Genomic DNA, 22091 nt, shown 5'->3' with positions numbered 1-22091 from the left:
TTATAATTTTACTGTTTCATAAAATATAAAAGTTATAAAGATAGATAGATCCCATAAAATGTGATTATGTTATAAAAGTCAATTTTTATAACTTCTTAGAATTTTTTGTGGGAGGGAACAAAACATTTTTAGATGTATGTCTTTATAAATCAAATACTTGTAAAACTTTATTTATTATCATCATCAGGGTTTTGGAAAAATCCACTTTCCATTCTTGATGTATAGAAACTTTGATTTTCTTTTCAGAGATATGAATAATGGATAACCTCTAAGTATTGAATATTAATATAGAAAACACATTCTTCAAGCATTTTTATTACTATATTTAATGGAGAAAGTTACTTTTGAGCATATTTTTCATTGCCTCCAAAACATCTTTATTCCTAAAGCTGTAGATGATAGGGTTCAGTGTGGGTGTGAGGATGGTATAGAATATTGCTAAATATTTGTCCTGACCAGGTGTGTGGTATGATTTGGGTCTCATGTATGTGAAAATAAATGGCCCATAGTACATTGTGACCACAATCATGTGGAAGGAACAGGTAGAAAATGACTTTTTCCGTGCTTCTGATGATTTCATTTGTAGGACAGTAAGGAGAATTTGGACATAAGAAACAAGGATTAAGGAGAAAGGGACAAGCAGAAAAATTAACCCACTTACATAAACTCCTCGTTCATAGAGTGTTGTGTCCACACAGGACAACTTCAACATGGCAGGGACTTCACAGAAAAAGTGATCAATGGCTCTTGAGCCACAGAAGGGAAAGTGGAGTGCATAAGCTGTGTGGACTATGGAGTTGACAGTCCCAACAAGCCAGGACGCTCCAGCCATGAGAACGCGGACATAGTCATTCATAAGAATGGGATAGTGCAGTGGATGACAGATGGCTACATAGCGATCATAAGACATTGCTGCCAGGAGAAGGCACTCACCACCCAGGAGCGTGAGGGATAGAAATATCTGGAAGCCACAACCTGCAAATGAAATAGTTCTGCTGCCTGACAGAAAGTCAGTGACCATCTTGGGGACGATGTTGGAAATATGCAAGATGTCCATGAAAGACAGATGGCTGAGCAGGAAATACATTGGAGTATGGAGTCTTGAGTCCCTGAGGATAAGGAGGATCATGACTGTGTTTTCTGTTATAGTCATAATAAAAATGATGAATATAAAGGAGAAGAAAACTAGACTTGACTGGGAAGAAGAAAAGAGTCCTAAAAGAATGAAATCACTGGTGAAACTGTGATTCTCATGTCTCATCATGAATTCCACTCTTTTTCCTAAAATGGAAAAAAATAGAGCTAAAATGCAGTAGTGTAAATCTCAAACTCATTTACATTTAGAAGCATAGTAAAATGAGAGTGATCCATATTTTGCAATTAAAATTAGTAGACTCTCAACCAGCTTTTAAAATGGGCTTGTTTTACAACATGGCCATTTTTTTTGTTTGAATCAACTGATGATATTTGATATATTGATTAATCTCTTCATTCCATGTAGTCTTAGAGTCTTAATTCCATAGTCTTAAATCGAGCTCAGTCTTTTATCAAATGTCACCTTTTAAATGAGATTTACCCCTGAACAGTGTACTTAAAATCTCGGTATCTCCCAAGTTGCCTATTTCTCCTCATTGTGCTGTCCTTTGATGTATTTTGCAATTCACTTTTCATCTTTTACATATTAAATAAACTTATGAACTACATTTATTTTTTATAGTCATTCTAGCACATCTAACCTTAAACTTCCCAATGTGAAATCGTTGTTTCGCCCTCTGCATAAGCTGAATAGCTAAACAATGCTGGTACATAGCAGTTGCTCAATAATATATTTAAATACATGAATAAATGAATAGGATATAGAACTCATTTTTCTTTCTTTTTTATTTGGACAAAGAATAAAGCATATGAAATGCGTTGTTTATAAATCTTTCTAAAATAATAAGTATGTTTTATATGTTTATATGTTTTATAACATATGTTTATAACATATGTTATAAAAACTAGCTTTATCTGTATTTGTAATTGAAATTGCAATTTGTAAATATCAGTATTTAAATGTAAAAAATGAAAATTTTATTCAGTTAAAGTAAGAATATATTTTAAGTAGGCAGTTTTATTAAATCCTTGAAATTTAATTATATTTTATTAATTCTTTATATAGGGAATCATATTGTTTCCTAAATGATGAAATTGTTTGATGTGGAAGGTAGGTACTTAACTGTTCCATTTACTATTATGTGCACAAATTCACTATGTATGATCTATCCCTCAAATAGATATACATGCATACATACTTACACATACAAAGAACTTAGGAAAACACTGATGCAAGTCATGAAAAATAAATATAAAAAAAGTCTTTTTCCATCTTTAAGAACTATTCATAAGTTCCACGTGCTTACCTGGCTCAGTCAGTAGAGCATATAACTCTTGATCTTGCAGTTTTAAGTTCAAGCACTATGTTGAGTGTAGAGATTACTTAAAAATAAAATATTTTAAAACAACAAAAAAACTATTCATATGTTTGAATGAAATATGTTTTGATTTTCAATTTTGGGAAGCAAATGCACAAATATGTCCCTGATAAAATATAAATAATTTGTGTTTTTCTGTTTTATTTTAGTGAGTATTGAGATTCTTCATTATGAAATAAACCTCTGCATTCTATTTTGATGGATGGAATGTGAACACTATTTTGCTATAATTTTAGGTATATTAAAAAATTAACCTTTAAATGAAGTTGCAGATATATGCATGTTTAAGTAGGTCTTACTGTTTTGACTTGTTTGACCTACAGTTCAGTAAAATTTGGTAAGGATATAGATTGAGATTGAAGGGCAGTGATGGATCCCATGAACTGGTGGATCATAAGTAAATCTCTAAAATCTGTGAATAAAAAAAAATCAATGAATAGTATTGACAACTCAAATTCAATATATCATTATCCAAAGTTGTTGACTTTTTCTCACTGCCAAAAATAATTTTGTCATTCTGGTTTTCCATTTTCCATTAATGATTTCCTTTGTTTGCTTAAGACTCTCCCTCCCTTGGGGCGCCTGGGTGGTGCAGTCATTAAGCATCTGCCTTTGGCTCAGGGCGTGATCCCAGTGTTCTGGGATCGAACCCCACATCAGGCTTCTCTGCTGGGAGCCTGCTTCTTCCTCTCCCACTCTCCCTGCTTGTGTTCCCTCTCTCACTGGCTGTGTCTGTCAAATAAATAAATAAAATCTTAAAAAAAAAGACTCTCCCTCCCTTTCCCTCTCTCTCTTTCTCTAAAGTAAATAAATCTTTTTTAAAAAAGTAAGAATATGTAATGCCTATTTTCTACAGAATGCCATCACTTAGTAGTTCCTGGCTTATTGTAGGTTTTCAATAAATATTTATTAAAGGTATATTTGACTACAGACTCTGATATCAAAAGTTTTCCACAATACATCAATTATATTTACATTTTTGAAGTGTTTGTGCTGCCTCCACAAGAATATTTTGTCTATATTTTGTCTTCAGATATTAGAAGCACTCCATAATATATTCACTAAGTACTTCTCCTGGTAGGTTCTGCTACCATCTTTCCACTTCCATGGGGCACCTGAAGTTCAAGACCTGAGCTGAGATCAAGAGTCTGATACTTAACCAACTAAGCCACCCAGGCAACTGTCAACAATCATCTTTTATGACTCTTTGCCTAACGAGTCAATCAAGCATCTGGAATATCCTCTCATGATGTTAGAATGATAGATAAAATGATACCTTCTATGCCATCCAGGATGTTGAATGAAATCTGGTCTTGAATCCACGAAGGTATGTTCTAATGGTGAGCTTCCTAACACTATGTTAAAAAGTGGGAAGACAAACGTTACATATCCTGTAAACTCGTCCAAATCTATGCTACTCTTATAAAATTATAGTCTATTTCTCTCTACCTGACATAAAATATTGTCTGTCTAATAATGCTAAATATAGGTAAAGAGATGTAACATGCAGTTTACACCATCCTATCTTCCAGACCTTTGGAGACTAATTATAGAAGATGTTATCATCATTAGATACCAAGTTTTTAGCTATAAACACAGTCATATCCCAAACTTTCCTCCCACGTAAAAGAAAGGCTTTCTTACACTTTTACCCAGTGAATACACAACACTCAAATAATTTTTACCACTTTACATTTGTCAAGACTTTCAAAATGCATTATTCATGCATTAATTTGACTTAACTAGTTTAAAAAATATTCTTTTCATTTTTCTGTCAAATCTCTCAGTATGTGACTAAAACATTAAGAATATCTCTTTAAATTGAAATAGAAGGGAATTTACATTTAAATAGAAGGAAATTATTCAATAATATCAGTAAGATTACACATTTATTCAATTATTTATATTCTCCTACATTACATATTTATAGGAAAGTTTTGATTGTAAGACAAAAGAAAAAATAACATCATTTCTTCCTGTGCAATATTTATTTTGAAAAGTGTTTGATATAGAAATCTGGGAATATTAAATCTGATATACACACTTATACTAAAATATAACACTGCTTTTATTTATGGATGTATTCTAAAAACCTATGATATCAATGATCAAATTGATATAGCAATTATAAGCACTGTTTTCAAATACCAGACTTATATGGTTGGTGTGCAATTGAGTCCAGTTAAGTAGTTGTTGCTGATAATTCACTGTAATGGAATTTCATAGAAGAGGTAGAGGTCTGACAATGGATTTCCCTAAACATGGATGGAAATAAAATCATTATTTAAAGGCGTTGACATGGAAAATGCATACCATAAATGTACGATAATGTGACTTTGCCCAGGAATGGGTATGCTACTGACCCAAATAATTATATTAATAAAGTAGTAATATAAGTGAAAAATTTCCATGATTTGAGGAGATAAACAAGAAAATTTAATACAAATACAGTATCTTTGAAATATTTTATGTTGTCTTATTCTACAACATATCAATCAGACATGAAATTTTATTTGAAATGAATTTTTATCAAATTAGGATGATAACAGTATCAAGGGTTTTTTTGAAGACTAAATAAGACAACACATTATATAACATTATATAACATGCATGCATGTGCACACACACAGAACAGAGCTTAGCACTTAGTAGTTATACAGGGACAATGATTATTATTGCTGTTTTTATTATTATTGTTTCTAAAATTGCTGTATTAGTATTTCTATCATTATTATTGTTATTTCTTTATACTTTATTTTTTAATTTTTAAAAATTTATCATTTTATTCAGTTAGCCAACATACTTTATATTTTAAATATGCACTTAAAATTCTATATTCTAGAAAGAGAGAGTAGTATTCTGGAAATGAGAGTATACAACTGAGTAAAGAAATACAATTCAATGTTGTGATATTGTGTACTCACTGCCTGGTGAAATTGGTCCATGAGGCTCGCTGGGGGAAATGGAAATGCAGTATGTTGAAGGGATAATGTGTGGTTTGCTTCCCACCCATATACACACATACAGGCATGTGTGAGGGACTAAGCAATGATCCTTCTTATGGAATCAAGCAGCTGAGGGCTCACAATTTCATTCTATACTAGCCATTTGATATTATAATTAACTAACTATTGTTTTTGTCTTGGCCTTTCAGGACACCAAATCATACACCAAAGAATCATCGCATGGTGATCTTACATCTATTTGTCATTGCTGCCGTGTCAGTTTAAGGGAGTCCTGTGAGTATTCTCTCACAGTGACATCAAATTCATCATACCCAACAATTAACTGCCAAAGTCCCCTGAAGCATGTACTACCATTCATACCACTATTTACAATAGCCAAGCCAGAAATCAGAAAAAAAAAGAGAAAGTTTTCCTAGCTTTCCTTTATATCTGCACTCTTCTATATAAATATCACCATCTTCTATCTTCTCTCCCTACATAAATGCCTCCCATGGGTTATTCCTCCTAATGGTGCTACATTCCATGTGTTGTCAAAGTGACTCTAAAGCATCTATTCTATCCTTTGTCAATAGAACGTCTAGATCTGTATGGGTTCAGTACCATCCACATATGATAACACACTTCACAGCTCTTCTTGAAGTCAGAAGAGTGAGGCCAATGAAGTAAATTTCAGACAATGACACTAGAAGAGTTTTGGACTGGAAGCACATACTCTTCTCATTTCTTTGGCCTGTGAGTTGCACCTACATGTGATGATGTGTCGTCCTGAATTATTTCTGGGAGAGCTGTACAGGAAATAAAACCCAGGAATTTAGAAGCAAAATCCTGTGAGCTACCAGAAAATTTATTCATCATGATAATGTGTGAATATTGATGAAAAATAACTCAATAAATTGTTTAAAACATAATTTAGGGAAGGAAAAGGCAAAACATTTCCCTTTGATGTTTTCTTGCTCTCCTTAACATTCCCATTGGGTCATACATTTTTAGGATAATATATCTAGGATAATTCTAGTGTGTTTTATTCAAAATACATAACACATCCTTTTATGACATAGAATTTCAAAGAATTATAATACTGTAAAGATAATTCAAGTAAATGTCTGCCTCCAATTTTTCCTCTTATGAATACACTTTTTGTCTAGTCTAGTTTATTCTTTCTGGAACACTGTTTTGAGCATGCATATAATCCGCTAGGTTACACTGTATGCACATTCCATTCCATTTACATTAAAAATAATAAAATAACCAACCAAACAAACAAACAAGCAACAACATAAACTCTCCCTATCTCTAGTTCCCATTTCCATTTAAACTAAAGTATTTATATCTACATGACATCGTCTTTCTTGCCTCTTTGCTACACCCATATCCTTTCTTCCACATAAACACTCTTCCCCACCATTTCCAACATTTTTTAAGTCTTCCCATATCTAGAGTTTCATGTAAAAATATCCTTCTATGGAGACTTCCTTGCTCTCTTCAGACCATTCTTCCTTGCTTCTCTTTCTTGTGTAGAACTGGACAGCTCTGTCAAAGCTGCACTGTCTGAGTTTATGTTTGCTCTCTGCACCCTGAATGTGACCTACTCATCTCTTCCTTACCTGGCCCCTAATGTCTCCCAAGGGCCCTTTTCTCTCACTTCATTAAATGTTACCAATTTCACACCACCCAAAACAAAACCTTGTTGATGAGTTATTTCACATCTAAGACCCTGGGCTCACTAGCTCCCCAGAGGCTACCAACAAGCTGCTCCTCATTGGTGCCCAGCAATTCCTCACACCAGTCATATATCTGCCTCAATGTCACTGTTTCCAGAGTGACAGAGGAATTGTGTGATGTCCCAATCCAGAAATTTGCTTCAAAGCAGCTGAGAGTTTGCAAAGACAAGTGTGATAAATGGTTTGGGAGGGCCAAGGAAATGCAGGGAGGACACCTACCATGTTGGAGTTCTGTGTCATGTAGCTTCTGGAGGAGAAAATAGCTACTCTTTGATGGGTGACATGGGCTACCATGTCCCCCAAGCACAGCTGGGGAGGGAGATGAAGGGAGCAGGAGGAAACTGTTTGTGTGGAGAGAACTAGAGGCACTGAGTCAGACAGGCATTCCTCAGGGTAGAGCAGAAAAAATCATGGTGTCAGAGAGAGAAGGGAGATGGTCGTTTTCAAATTGATTAAATAAAGTGAGATGAAACATTTGTTAAAGAAAAAAAAATACCTTTCTGAAACTCTTCCCCATTATACCCTCGGTTCTTAACATATTTTACTCCCATTCCTCAAGGCTTAAGAGCACACTGTCTGTTAAAGGAACTGTATATGGCCTGTCTCTTACATTAGATACCAGCTTTAGAGAAGCCCACTAGGCTGACCTCACTTGCTGCAGCACTGAGAGTCTCCTGGGTGTTTGTGGAGTCAATGAATGAACCTTCTTCTCACACAGACCACCTACTACAGAGAGGCAGATAAAAAGATGGAATTGTTTCATACAAGCAATTATGCTTATTTGTATTCCCGCTAGGTTCATAAGTCAATTAAATGATTACCAAATAAATTAACATGAAAGTAAAAGTAACAAGGGGAGCCTGGGTGGCTTAGTAGGTTGAGCTTCTGACTTGATTTCAGCCCAGGTCATGATCTCAGGGTCATGGGCTCAGCCCCCATAAGGCTCCATGTTCAGCATGGAATCTGCTTGTCCCTCTTCCTCTGTTTTCCCCCTGCTCATGTTCTCTCTCAAATAAATGAATAAAATCTTTTAAAAAAGGAAAGTAAATGTAACAAAACATAGGGTTAATTTAGTGGTCTTACACATAATTATCATGACAGCTATACATTAATGAGGTAGTTTAATTGACACACAGGGTTATATTAGCGTCAGTTGTACAGCATAGTGATTCAGCATTTCCATACATCACCTGGTGTTCATCTCAAGTGCACTCCTTAAACCCAATCGCCTACTTTGTCCATTGTCCCACACACCTCACTCTAGTAATTACAAGTTTGTTCTCTAAAGTTAAGAGTCTATTTCTTGTTTTTGTCTTTATTTTTTTTCTTTGCTTTTGTTTATTAAATTCCACATATGAGTGAAATCATACAGCATTTGTCTTTGACTTACTTTGTTTAACAAAATACTCTCTAGCTCCACCCATGTTGTTGCAAATGACAAAATTATAATTTTTAATTATTGCTGAATATTTTTATGGCTGATTATCTATCTACCTGTCATATCTATCATCTATCTATCTATCTCTCTATCAATCATCTATCAATCATCTATCTATGGCTAATCTCTCATTGATGTAAGTGAGGTATTACAATCCCTACTATTATTTTGTTATTATTAAATTAGTTCCTTAAGTATGTTATTAGTTGTTTTATATATTTGGGTGTTCCCACGTTGAGTGCATAAATATTTACAATTGTAAGGTCTTCTTGTTGATTGTTCCCTTTATTATGATATAGTGCCCTTCTTTATCTCTGGTTACATTCTTTGTTTTAAGTTCTACTTGTCCAATATCAGTGGATATTGGTTATCTTGGATACTCTGGCTATCTTTTGAAACACAGGTACTTGATAAGTATTTCTCTATCCTTTCATTTTCTATCTGAAGTTGTCTTTGGGTCTAACATTAATCTCTTGTAGTCAGCATATACATGGATCTTGTTTTATTACTCATTCTGACAACGGATGTCTTTTGTTTGGAGCCTTTATCCATTAACATTCAAAGTAATTATTGATATGTATTTATTGCCATTTCATTACTTCTTTTCTAATTTTTTTTCTGGAGATTTTCTCTGATCTATTCTTGTCTTTGTCCCTTCCCGTCTCTCCTTTCCACTCTGAGTGCCCTTTACTATTTCTTGCAGGGCTGGTTTAGTGGTCGGGAATTCCTTCAGTTTTTGCTTGTCTGGGAAACTCTTTATTTCTCCTTCTAGTCTGAATGACAGTCTTCCTCTGTACAGTATTCTTCACTGCAGATTTTTCCCATTCAGCACTTTGTTTTTTTTTAAATAATAATTTTTTTATTACGTTATGCTAGTCAACATACAGTACATCCCAAGTTTTTGATGTAAAGTTCCATGATTCATTACTTTTGTATAACACTCAGTGCACCATGCAATATGTGCCTGCCTTAATACCCATCACCAGCCTATCCCAATCCCTACCCCCCTCCCCTATAAAGCCCTCAGTTTGCTTCCCAGAGTCCATAGTCTCTCATGGTTCATTCCCCCTTCTGTTTACCATTCAGCACTTTGAATATATCATACCATTTTCGTCTGGCTTGCCAAGTTTCTGTTGAAAAGTCTTCAGCTAGCCTTATGGATCTTCCTTTGTAAGTTAAAGATTTGTTTTGCAGCTTTTAAGATTTTTTAAAATTTATTTATCACTATGTTTCACAAATTTAATTACAATATGTCTTAATTAGAATACATTTTGTTGATTTTGGTGGGAGTTCTCTATGTCCCCTGGATCTGGATTTCTGTTTCTTTTCCCACATTAGGGAAGTTTTCAGCTATTATTTGCTCAGATGAATTTTCTACCCCCTTTTCTCTTCTTCTTCTGGGACTCCTATAATAGAAATTTTGTTACATTTGTCATGCACACAAGTGGGGAAGGGCAGAGGGAGAGTGAGAAGCAGACTTCCTACTGAGTGGGGAGCCCAACACAGGACCCAATCCCAGGACCCTGAGATCATGACCTGAGCTGCAGGCAGATGCTTAACCAACCAAGCCACCCAGGCATCCCTCCACTGACCATTTTTAAAGATTTTATCCATTTATTTGACAAAGAGAGACAGCAAGAGAGGGAACACAAGCAAGGGGAGTGTGAGAGGGAGAAGCAGGCTTCCCATGGAGCAGGGAGCCTGATGCAGTGCTCTATCCTAGAACCCTGGGATCATGACCTGACCCAAAAGCAGATGCTTAACACCTGGACCACCCAGGCACTCCTCCATTGACCACTTTTAAATCAGATTGTTTTGTTAATAATTTTATGAATTCTTTTACATTTTGAACATTAACCCCTTATCAGATATATGTTTGTGAATATCTTCTTCCATTACTTATGTTGCTTTCCATTTTGTTAATGGTTTCATCTTCTAGTTTGATGGAGTTCCATATGTTTATTTTTTATTTCATTTCCCTTGCATTTGAAATCATCTCCAAAATAGCATCTCTAGGACCAATGTAAGGGAGATTTCTACCCATGTTTTCTTCTATAAGTTTTATGGTTTCAAGTCTTACATTAGGTCTTTAATCCATTTTAGATTGATTTTTGTATGTGACATAAAATAGTAATCTAGTTTTAATCCCTTGCATGTAGTTAACCAGTTTTCCCACCACCATTTACTGAAAAGACAATCCTTTCCTTAGTGCATATTCTTGCCCTCTTTGTGTAAATTAATCAAACATATATGTGTAAGTTTATTTCTGGGTTTTCTGTTCTGTTCCATTGATCTATTTGTCTATTTTAATGCCAATAATATTGTACAATGAAATCAGGGAGCATAATATGTTTCACTTTATTCTTTTTCTAAGATTGTTTTGGCTATTTGGGGTCTTTTGTGATTCCATGAAAATTTTAGATTTGTTTTCCTTCTGTGAAAAATGTGATAGGGATTTTGGTAGGGATTTTATTGAATCTCATTGTTGCTTCATTGGAGGTATTAATCTGTAGACTTCTTTGAGTAGTATGGGCAATTTAACAATATTAATTCTACCAATCTATGAACATTTAATTACTTACATCAATATCTTACAGTTTCCAGTGTACAAGTCTTTTATCTCCTTGCTTAAATTTATTCCCTAAAAAACTATCTTGATATTTTATTCATTTTGATATGATTACAAATAGGACTTTCTTGATTTCTCTTTCTAAAAGCTCATTATTATTGTATAAAAACAGAATAAAAGTCACCTGAGTGGCTCAGTTGGTTCAATGTTTGCTTTCAGCTCTGATCATGATCCTGGAGTCTTGGGATTGAGTCCCACATCAGGCTTCCTCCTCATCAGGGAGTCTACTTCTGTGCTCCTCCCCTGGTTTGTGCTCTAACTCTCCCTCACTTAATCTCTTTCTCAAGTAAATAAATAAAATACTTTTAAAAACAGAATAGATTTTTTTGTATATTAATTTTATATCTTGCAATGTTATTGAGCTCATTTATTAGTTCTAACAGTTTCTGGTGATCTTTCACACTTCCTACATATATTATCATATCATTTGCAAATGGTAGCACTTTTACCTCTTCCTTGCGGATTTGCCAATGCCTTTTATATTACTTTAAAAAAAATCTAATTGGGAGTGCCTGGGTGGCTAAGTCGTTAAGCATCTGCCTTTGGCTCAGGGCATGATCCTGGAGCCCAGGAATTGAGCCCCACATCATGCTCCTCCGCTGGGAGCCTGCTTCTTCCTCTCCCGCTCCCCCTGCCTGTGTTCCCTCTCTCGCTGGCTGTCTCTCTCTCTGTCAAATAAATAAATAAAAATCTTCAAAAAAATCTAATTGTTTCAGCTAGGGCTTCTAATGCTATATTGACTAACTGGGGGTTGCGAGTATTCTTGTCTTGTTCCTAATATGAGAATAAAAACTCTCAGCTCTTCACCATTATATTTTAGCAGCTGGTTTGTCATAAATGGCCTTTATTATGTTGATGTACTTTTCCTCTATACACATGTTGTTGAGAATTATAATAAATATATGTCAAAATTTTCAGATGTTTTTCTACATTGAGATAATCAATGATTTTTATTTTTCATTTTGTAACTGTGATGTATTGCATTGACTGATTTATAGATGTTGAATCATCCCTGCATCCCTGGAATAAATACCACTTGATCATGGTATATGATTGTTTAATGTACTCTTGAATTCTATTTGCTAGTATTTCGTTGAGGATATTTACATCTATGTTCATCTGTGATAGATAGATATAAATATATATATAATATACATATATAATATATTTAAATATTATATAACATATAATACATATAATAAATAATATAAATAATAGTTCATATATATAAAATAATAGTGTGTGTGTGTGTGTGTACGTTTTTTATCCCCCCCGTGGTGTCCTTGCCTGGTTTTGGTATCTGGGTAATGCTAGTCTTGTAAAATGAGCTTGGAAGCATTCCAACTGCTCTGAATTTTTGACAAATATAAGTATTAAATATGCTTGAATGTTTGTAGAACTCACTACTAAAGCCATCTATTTCTGAACTTTTGTTTCTTGGGAGGTTTTTGATTACTAATTAAATCTCTTTATTACTAATATGCATATTCAAAATTTCTATTTATTCATGTTTCAATTTGGAAAGATTGCAAATTCTAGGGATTTATCCACCTTTCTAGGTTGTCTAATTTATTGGCATATCAATCTTTTTGATAGTCTCTTGTGATACTTTGCTTTTCTTCTTTTACATTCTTGATGTTACTTATTTGAATTCTTTTATTCTTCTTGAGTCTAGGTAAAGATTTGTGAATTTTGCTTACCTTTTGAAAGAAGCATCTCTTAGCTTCGTTGATTTTTTTGTATTTTCTCTTTTAAAAAATATTTTATTTTTAAGTAATCTCTACACCCAACATGGGTCTCAAATATGGGGGCACCCAACATGAGGTTCAAACATGTGGCAGAAAACCAGGATCAAGAGTTATACATTCCACTGACTTAGCCAGCCAGGTGACCCCTATTTTCTTTTTATTATCTATTGTATTTCTTTTTAATTAGATCCTCATTATTTATTTCCTTCTAATTTTTTCCTTTGTTTTTTTTTTTTTGAGGGATTCATTGTTTTTGTTTGTTTGTTTTGAGACAAGCCTGTGTTATTGTTAAATTCCCTGTTAGAACCACTTTTTCTGTATCCCATAGATTTTGGTATGCCATATTTTCTGTTTTATATTGTTTTTTCTTTAAATTTGTTGTGTTTTTCCATACTGCTTGTTTGTTCCTCATATAGTTCTTTTTATATTAACCTGTTATTAGTTGATAGTTTGCAAATGTTTTCTTATTCCATAGGTTGCCTTTTACTTTTCTTGGTTGTTTCCATTACTTTGTAGAATCCATTTAGTTTCATGTAGCCTCACTTATTTTTGGTTTTGTTGTCTGTACTTTGCTGTCATAAAAAAAAATGTCATCAGGACCGATGCCAAATAGATATTTCACTATGCTTTCCTCAAAAAGTTTTATGGTTTCAAGTCTTACATTTAATTATTTAATCCATTTCAATTTAATTTTTATGAATGGTGTGAGCTAAAGGTCTACTCTCTTTTACATGTGTATATTCAGTTTTTCAATCACCAGTTTTGAAGAGAATACCTTTCCCCACTTGTGTATCCTTTGCACTCTTGTAAATGATTCATGTTAAATATATATGCAGCTTTATTTCTTGAATTTATATTCTGTTTCATTGTCTATATGTTTTGATTACTACTTCTTTATAATCAAGTTTTAATTCAGACTGTGACTCTTCCATCTTTTTTTTTTAAGATTTTATTTATTTATTTGACAGAGAGACACAGCCAGTGAGAGAGGGAACACAGCAGGGGAGTGGGAGAAGAAGAAGCAGGCTCCCAGCGGAGGAGCCCAATGTGGGACTCGATCTTGGAATGCCGGGATCATGCCCTGAGCTGAAGGCATATGCTTAACGACTGCGCTACCCAGGCACCCCTTTCCAGCTTTGTTTTTGTTCAAAATGCTTTAGATATTTGGAGTCATTTGTGATCTGTATGAATTTTAGGATTTGTTTTCTTTATTCTATATAATAATATTTTTTATTATATTATGTTAGTCACCATACAGTATATCCTTGGTTTTTGATGTAAAGTTCCATGACTCATTAGTTGCATATAGCACCCAGTGCACCATGCAATACGTGCCCTCCTTACTACCCATCACCAGTCTATCCCATTCCCCCACCCTCTTCCCTCTGAAGCCCTCAGTTTGTTTCTCAGAGTCCATAGTCTCTCATGCTTCATTCCCCCTTCTGATTACCCCTCTTCCTTATCTTTTTCTTCTCCAACCAATCTTCCTAGTTCTTATGTTCCATAGATGACAGAAACCATATGATAATTGTATTTCTCTGCTTGACTTTTTTCACTTAGCATTATCTCCTCCAGTGCCGTCCATGTTGCAGCAAATGTTGAGAAATCATTCTTTTTTGATAGCTGAGTAATATTCCATTGTAGGATTTGTTTTCTATTCATTTGAGAAATGCATGGAAATTTTGAAGGTATTTTATGCAATCTGAATATAGCTTTTCATGGCATGAATATTGTAACAAATAATCCTCAAATTAAATCTTACATTAATTTTAACAATTAATTCTTACAACCAATGAACATAGGTTCTCTTCATTTATCTGTGTCTTCAAATTCTATCAGTTTCTTATACATTTTAGTTTAGAGAACTTTCACCTCCACAATTAAATTTATTCCTAAGTGTTTATTCATTAGATTTTATTGTAAATGGATTATCTTCTTAACTTCTCTTTCTGATAGTTCATCATTAGTGTATAGAAAAAAACTTATTGTTATATATTAATTATATATCCTGCAATTTTACTGAATTTGTTTATTAGTTCTAATAATTATTTGATAGAATATTCTGTGTTTTTCTGGATACGAGATGATGCAATCTGTAAAAAGAAGCAAGTTAGATTATTTCTTTCTGATTTGAGTATCTACTATGTTTTCCTTGCTTAATCATTCTGGCTAGAACTCTCAGTACTATACTGAATAGAAATTTTAAGAACGTTCATCCTTGTGTTGTTTCTGATCTTAGAGAAACAAAGTTTTCAGCATTTTTAGTATTTATTATATTGTTAGGTCTGGATGTGTTTTAAAAGGGCCTTTATTATGTGGAGGGTTTTTTTTGTTTGTTTGTTTGTTTGTTTGTTTTTTCTATAACTAATGTTTGGAGAGTTTGTATCAAGACAATATGTTGCATTTTATCAAATGTTTTTCCTACACCTATTGAATTATCATATGATTTTTATTTCATTTTGTTACATATGTGGTTTATTATGTGGTTTATCATGTTTACTGATTTGTATTTGTTGAATCATGTTTATATCCCAGGAATAAATCCCACTTGATCATTGTGTATGATTCTTTTAATGTGCTCTTCATTGCGTTTGCTAGTATTTAATAAAAGCTTTTTGCAACTATCTTCATTAGGGATATTTGCCTGTAGTTTTGTTTTTGTAATGTCATTATCTGGCTTTGGTTTAACAGTAAGGCTTCCCTGGTAAGATTGGTAAGATTATTTTCAAGTGTTCCCTACTCTTCTTTGACTACTGTTTCAGTCTTCCTGTTCTTTTTCCATTTAGATTTTTTATTTCTTTATGATTCAGTCTTTGTAGGTTGGATGTTTCTAGGAATTTATCTTTTTTTTTTCTTTTTCTGTTATACAAATTGTTGCAAAGCAACTGTTAATAGAAGTTTTTTTATGATTCTTTGTATTCTTGTGTTATCTGTTGTTATATCTCCTCTTTCATTTATAATTTTATTTGATCTTCTTTTTCCTTGCTTATCTAACAACAAAAAAATAATTTTGCTTATCTTTTCAAAAAAAACAACTGTCAGTTTGTTGATCTTTTCTGTTGCCTTTGTGTTCTTGATTGCATTTATTTCTGTTGTAATTTTTATTTCTTCTTTCTTCTGGTGACTTAGGGTTAGTGTGTTCTTCTTTTATTAGTTCTTTGATGTATAAAGTTAAGTTGTTTATTTGGGATGTTTATTTTTTTATTGATGTAGGATTTTTTTAAAATATTTTATTTATTTATTTGACAGAGAGCACAAGCAGGGGGAGCAGCAGAGGGAGAGGGAGAAGCAGGCTCTCAGCTGATCAGGGAGCCCTACATGGGACTCAAACCCAGGACCCTGGGATCATGACCAGGCCTGAAGGCGGACACTTAATTGACTGAGCCATCCAGGAGCCCCTTGATGTAGGCTTTTATTGCAAAGAAAAACTGTTAGAAATCATTTTGCTGCATTATATATATCATATTATATATTATATAACATATATGTTATAGTATATAGAACCTCAAATTATATTTTTTGACCCATGGGCTGTTCGAGAGTGTGATTTATATTTCATGTATTTGTAAATATTGCTTCTGTTATTGACTTCTATTTTCCTATCAATGTGATCAGAAAATATACTTGATATAGTCAGTTCTTAATGAGTTAAAACTTGTTTTGTGGCCTAATATATAATGTACCTGGAGACTGTTCCATGTGGATTGGAGAAAAAAAAATGTGTATTCTGCTGTTGGACTGAAAATTCTTTATATGTCTGCTAAGTCCATTCTGTCTAAAGCATTGTACAATCAATGTTTCCCTTAATAATTTTTTTCTGGATGATCTACCCATTGTTGAAAATGGGATATTGCAGTCTCCTATATTATTGTATTATGTCTATTTCTCTCTTCATATACATTCATATTGATATTCCATATATATATATATCTGTGTGTTTCTATATTGTGTACATACATACTTCTTTATTATTAGTTATTGACCTTTGTTTCTCGTCACAGATTTTGACTTAAAGCATATATTCTTTTATATAAGCATATGTTTTCCTGCTATGTTTTGACCATCATTTGCATGGAAATTCCTTTGTCATCCATTCAGTTTTAGTCAATGTGTGTTCTTAGAGATAAAAGTTTGTCTCTTATACAGAGCATATTGTTGCATATTGGTATTTTGGTATTTTATCCATTCAGCCACTTTACATCTTTTGATTGAGGAATTTATGTATTTATATATGTATGTATGTTTTATTTATTTATTTATTTATTTATTTATTTATGAGAGAGAGAACAAGCAGGGGAAAGACAGAGAGAGAATCTCCAGGAGACCCCCCACTGAGTGCAGAGCCTGATGAAGGGCTTGATCTCATGATCCTGAGATCATGACCTGAACCAAAATCAAGAGTTGGGTGACTAAATGACTGGACAATGCAGGCATTCCTCGATTAAAAATTTTAACGTAGTGAAGAGAAGGGCCATATGCACCCCAATGTTCATAGCAGCGTTGTCCACAATAGCTAAATCATGGAAAGAACTGAGATGCCCTTCAACAGATGACTGGATTAAGCAGTTGTGGTCCATATATACAATGGAATATTACTCAGCTATCAGAAAGAATGAATTCTCAACATTTGCTGCAACTTGGAAGGCACTGGAGGAGATAATGCTAAGTGAAATAAGTCAAGCAGAGAAAGACAATTATCATATGATTTCTCTCATCTATGGAACATAAGAACAAGGAAGATCAGTAGGGGAAGAAAGGGATAAAGAAAGGGGGGGGTAATCAGAAGGGGGAATGAAGCATGAGAGACTATGGACTCTGAGAAACAAACTGAGGGCTTCAGAGGGGAGGGGGGCAGGGGAATGGGATAGACTGGTGATGGATAGTAAGGAGGGCACATATTTCATGGTGCACTGGGTATTATATGCAAATAATGAATCATCAAACTTTACATCAGATACCAGGGATGTACTGTATGGTGACTAACATAATATAATAAAAAACATTAAAATAAAAAAATAATACATTTTAATTTATGGTAATTAATGATAGTTAAGGCCATCCTATTGCATTGCAATGTTGGTAATTGTTCTCTCTTTTGTAGTTTGTTCCTGTCTTCTTCTTTTGCTGTCTCCTTTGTGATTTCTTGATATTTTGTACTGTTATGCTTAGATTCTTTTCTCTTTCTGTTTTCTATATCTACTGTAGGTTTTAGCTTTGTGAATACTACCAAGCAAACATATAGCATCTTAGAGTTATAACAGTCCATTTTAGGTGATAAAAATTAAATTCAATAGCATATAAAACCTCTACAATTTTCCTACTCCTCCCCCACATATTTTATTATATTGATGCCAGATTTGATGTTCTTTTTTATTGTGTATCCATTAATAAATTATTGTAGCTCAGTTATTTTTAATAATTTTCTTTAAGGTCCTGTTACCACGGACATTACTGGGCTTGGATCCTACCTGGTCTCTGGGTGAGGTCATATCCTCCAGTATTAGAGTCAATAAGAATGCAACTGGTACAAGGTTTTACTCCAAGGTACACACCTGGGTCCACAGAAGATAAACTATGACCAGGTTTGTGAATAGTATACCCTCCCATCAGTTTCTGGGAGGCTCTTGCCAGGTAAGTGGACAGGTCTTACTCCGGCAAGATTGGCTCCATTCCATAGCTGAGCAGGACAAGATTTGAGTCACAGTGTTGTTTCAGAAACCACAACTGGTCCCAGTGTCTGTGACTTGTATCTGGGGTACAGATAATTGTGCCCCCTGTCAGTATCTTGGGTAGGCAAGACTGTCCCTGGATAATAGATCAGTGGTAGGGAGCTAACACTTAGGGCTGCTTCAGAATACTCTGGTCAAGGTCAGAGGGCCTGCCTCTGGGAACAAGGATGGGTGTGGTTCCTCCCAGATCCCTTGGTGGATGGTGTTGGTATAAGAAGCAAGTCCATATACCACTGTAGCTGAGTCTACAGGGAGACTGGGTGTCTATAGAGGTCCTTCTCAGTCTATAACCAGGACCATGGCAGGAGAATGTGACACATGGTTGTATATATGCCTTCACAAAAAGGTTGTTCTCAGGCTTGGACTCTATCTGGTTTTCACAGCATCATACCTGGATTCCAAAGGTCACTTAAATACAAGTTCGTCAATGGATGGCTACACATTGGTGTTGCTGGGAAGTATGAATTGGGAGTCCTCCTATTACACTATCATCTTCAGCTGTATATTCCTGATGAAATTTAAAAAAATGTCTTATGGGGCACCTAGGTGTTTCAGTCGGTTAGGGTATTGGCTCTTGGTTTTGGCTCAGGTCAGAATTCAGGGTCCTGGGATCAAACCCCATGTCAGACTTCATGCTCAGCACTGAGTCTGCTTGAGGATTCTCTCTCTGCCTGCCCTCCCTCTCTTTAAATAAAGATTAAATCTTTAAGAAATTATTTACTTATGGAAGAAGGAAATTTATAAATGAGAATATTTTTGGAGAGGAGAGATGTTATGTGGAGGCTCAGACAGAGGCTGAGAATATCTATAGGTTCAGAAACTCACTATATTCCATGATCACTGCCTGTCTCTTGTGGGGATTTTATTGAAGAGGGGCATAGTCAACACAAGTTAAAAACCTAGTTTATTTTGATAGACTGTCTATTTTGAAAAACTAAAAGGATAAAATTTGTATACACTTTAAAGCAGTAGTTTTACTGCTAAAATTGAGCACATGGACAGAAACCTTAATGAAAATTATGATTTTGTGGGGTGCCTGGGTGGCTCAGTTGATTAAGCGGCTGCCTTTGGCTTAGGTCATGATCCCAGGGTCCTGGGATCAAGTCCCACATCGGGCACCCTGCTCAATGGAGAACCTGCTTTTCTTTCTCTCTCTGCTGCTTCCTCTGCTTATTTGCTCTCTCTCTGTCAAATAAATAAATAAAATATAAAAAAAGAAAAATATGATTTTTCCCCAATTCTTTTTTTCTTGTACTCCTAAGTAATTCAAAAAAATTTAGAATAGTGTATGAGCTTTTTCTTTCCATATAAAATTTTCTATTATATCTCACTTCAATATGTTCAAATATTTTATGTCAGAAACTATGTGTGAATTGGCTTTAATATATAAATAATACACAATATACAAATATATATTTCCATATACCTATATTTATATATATACACCCACACTTTGTCATTGAAATGACACAATGTATGAACCAGGAATAAGTCAAAGAATGTATGAGTGTTTAGAGACTGGAAAAAATACTGCTTAACCAACAATGGCTTAAAAGTCCCTATGTCATAAAATAACAAAGATGGAATTCTTTTTTTTTTTTTAAGATTTTATTTATTTATTCGACAGAGAGAGAGACAGCCAGCGAGAGAGGGAACACAAGCAGGGGGAGTGGGAGAGGAAGAAGCAAGCTCATAGCAGAGGAGCCTGATGTGGGACTCGATCCCATAACGCCGGGATCATGCCCTGAGCCGAAGGCAGACGCTCAACCGCTGTGCCACCCAGGCGCCCCCAAAGATGGAATTCTTGATCATCCATATATCATCTTGGAACTTGCACCCCTTCAGAGGCAGCTAATGATACTTCTTTCAGCATGAACATCAGCAATCTGTGGCATGTGAATAGAGGGCATGGAAGTTCAGTTATTTTGATCTTAAATCATCTAGTCAGATGTTACACATGCTTATTTCCCTGATGTTTTACAGACCATCCCATACTTCAAAGACAAGGGAAGTGCAATATGATTCTTAGTCCAGAAGAAGGAAATCCAGATTATTAAACAGCATCATGAATCAATGATTACCAAGTGTTTGGCTCACTTAATTTCCTCCAACAAAATAAGTTCAACCCCCTCAAAAGGAGACAACCAAAATTTCTATTTAGTCGTGTGATGAGGAGGTACCAAGCAGGTCTAGAAATAAATTTCTCTTTTTAGATGACCTGCAAAATACAATTCATCAAAATACACAAAACATTTTGTGATTCAAGGTCCTGATAACATTAATAAATAGTCCTATAAAGAAGTCGAGAGCAGGAGAAATGCAGGAATTTGTTCTCAGATATTCTCAAATCTCAATGGGCACATTTCTGGGTGCTTTCTACATTGTAGATGAAGAACATTCATAAATAAAGGCACTTCTCTGTTTCCCTGGAGAGTATTTTTCATTTTTCCACCATTGCTCTTGGTTCATTCCTCTGGACTTTTTTTTTTTTCCTTTCAAACACCTCATTGCCTACTTACCATAATTGAACAAAATGATCTTATTGTGGCTAAGTGGTTTTCTTGCTCACTTTCTTGAGGGTGTGTATTTGGAATCTTTTGAAATCTTTGCATAAACAATATTATCTTACAAATATTTAATGATTTCTTCTGATCTCTATGAGAGGAGTGAAGTTTCTACTCCATATGTATGAGGCAGGACACGTAATTATTTGCTTTGTCCAATGCTATGTGGCTAAAAATATCTTTTTAATCAATTTTAAGCTAAGGACTTTGGAGATAGCTTGTCATTGTCATTGCTGTTGTTGTTTCTTCCATAACCATGAGAAGTAATGCTTGATACTCTTGTCATTTTCATACCTTTTTATTTTCTGTGCTGATTTCCTCATCTTTCAAAAAGAAGGTTCTTATGAAATGGCCACTTATAAAAATGGAAACCACTTTACGTGTTTTCAAACAGATAAAAAGATTCAGAAAATCAATTTCATAGGAGATGGGAACACCAAAGAGCTAAGTAGAGAAAAGAAACAAGAACAACAGGAAATTTCCATCACTTTGAGAAATGGAGACACCTGGACAACGTGCCTTCCTGGAGCTCATGAATGGGACCTTCATGTAAGATATGAAAGCAAGATGGGGACTGGCAGCCAATATATAGAACCATAGAAAGAGTAGTTGTCTCATAGGAACTGGAAACACAGACAATCTCAGCCACTTCCAGGAACCCCAATGGAAAGAGACTGGGAGGTAAAGAAAAAAACACATATGCTGATTTATATCCTATAAAGCTTCTTTTTTATCATTTATATTTTAATTCCAGTGTAGTTAACACCATGTTTTATTAGTTTCCAGTGTACGCTACAGTAATGAAACAGTTCTAAAAAAACA

At 34.5% G+C, this 22091-nt stretch overlaps 1 protein-coding gene across 1 annotated transcript; it reads right to left on the bottom strand.

Moving 5' to 3' along the window:
* Positions 1-325: 325 nt before the first annotated feature.
* Positions 326-1264, bottom strand: LOC103680562 (olfactory receptor 2AJ1). The gene has a single exon (XM_008710064.2). The coding sequence runs from the start codon at positions 1262-1264 to the stop codon at positions 326-328; it is 939 nt and encodes a 312-aa protein (XP_008708286.2).
* Between the last annotated feature and the right edge of the window lie 20827 nt (positions 1265-22091).

This window comes from Ursus maritimus, unplaced genomic scaffold (assembly GCF_017311325.1).
Source record: "Ursus maritimus isolate PB19 unplaced genomic scaffold, ASM1731132v1 scaffold_5, whole genome shotgun sequence".
Lineage (NCBI taxonomy): Eukaryota > Metazoa > Chordata > Mammalia > Carnivora > Ursidae > Ursus > Ursus maritimus.
Note: the sequence above shows the minus strand (reverse complement) of the source record. Positions and strands in the feature narration are given on the sequence as shown.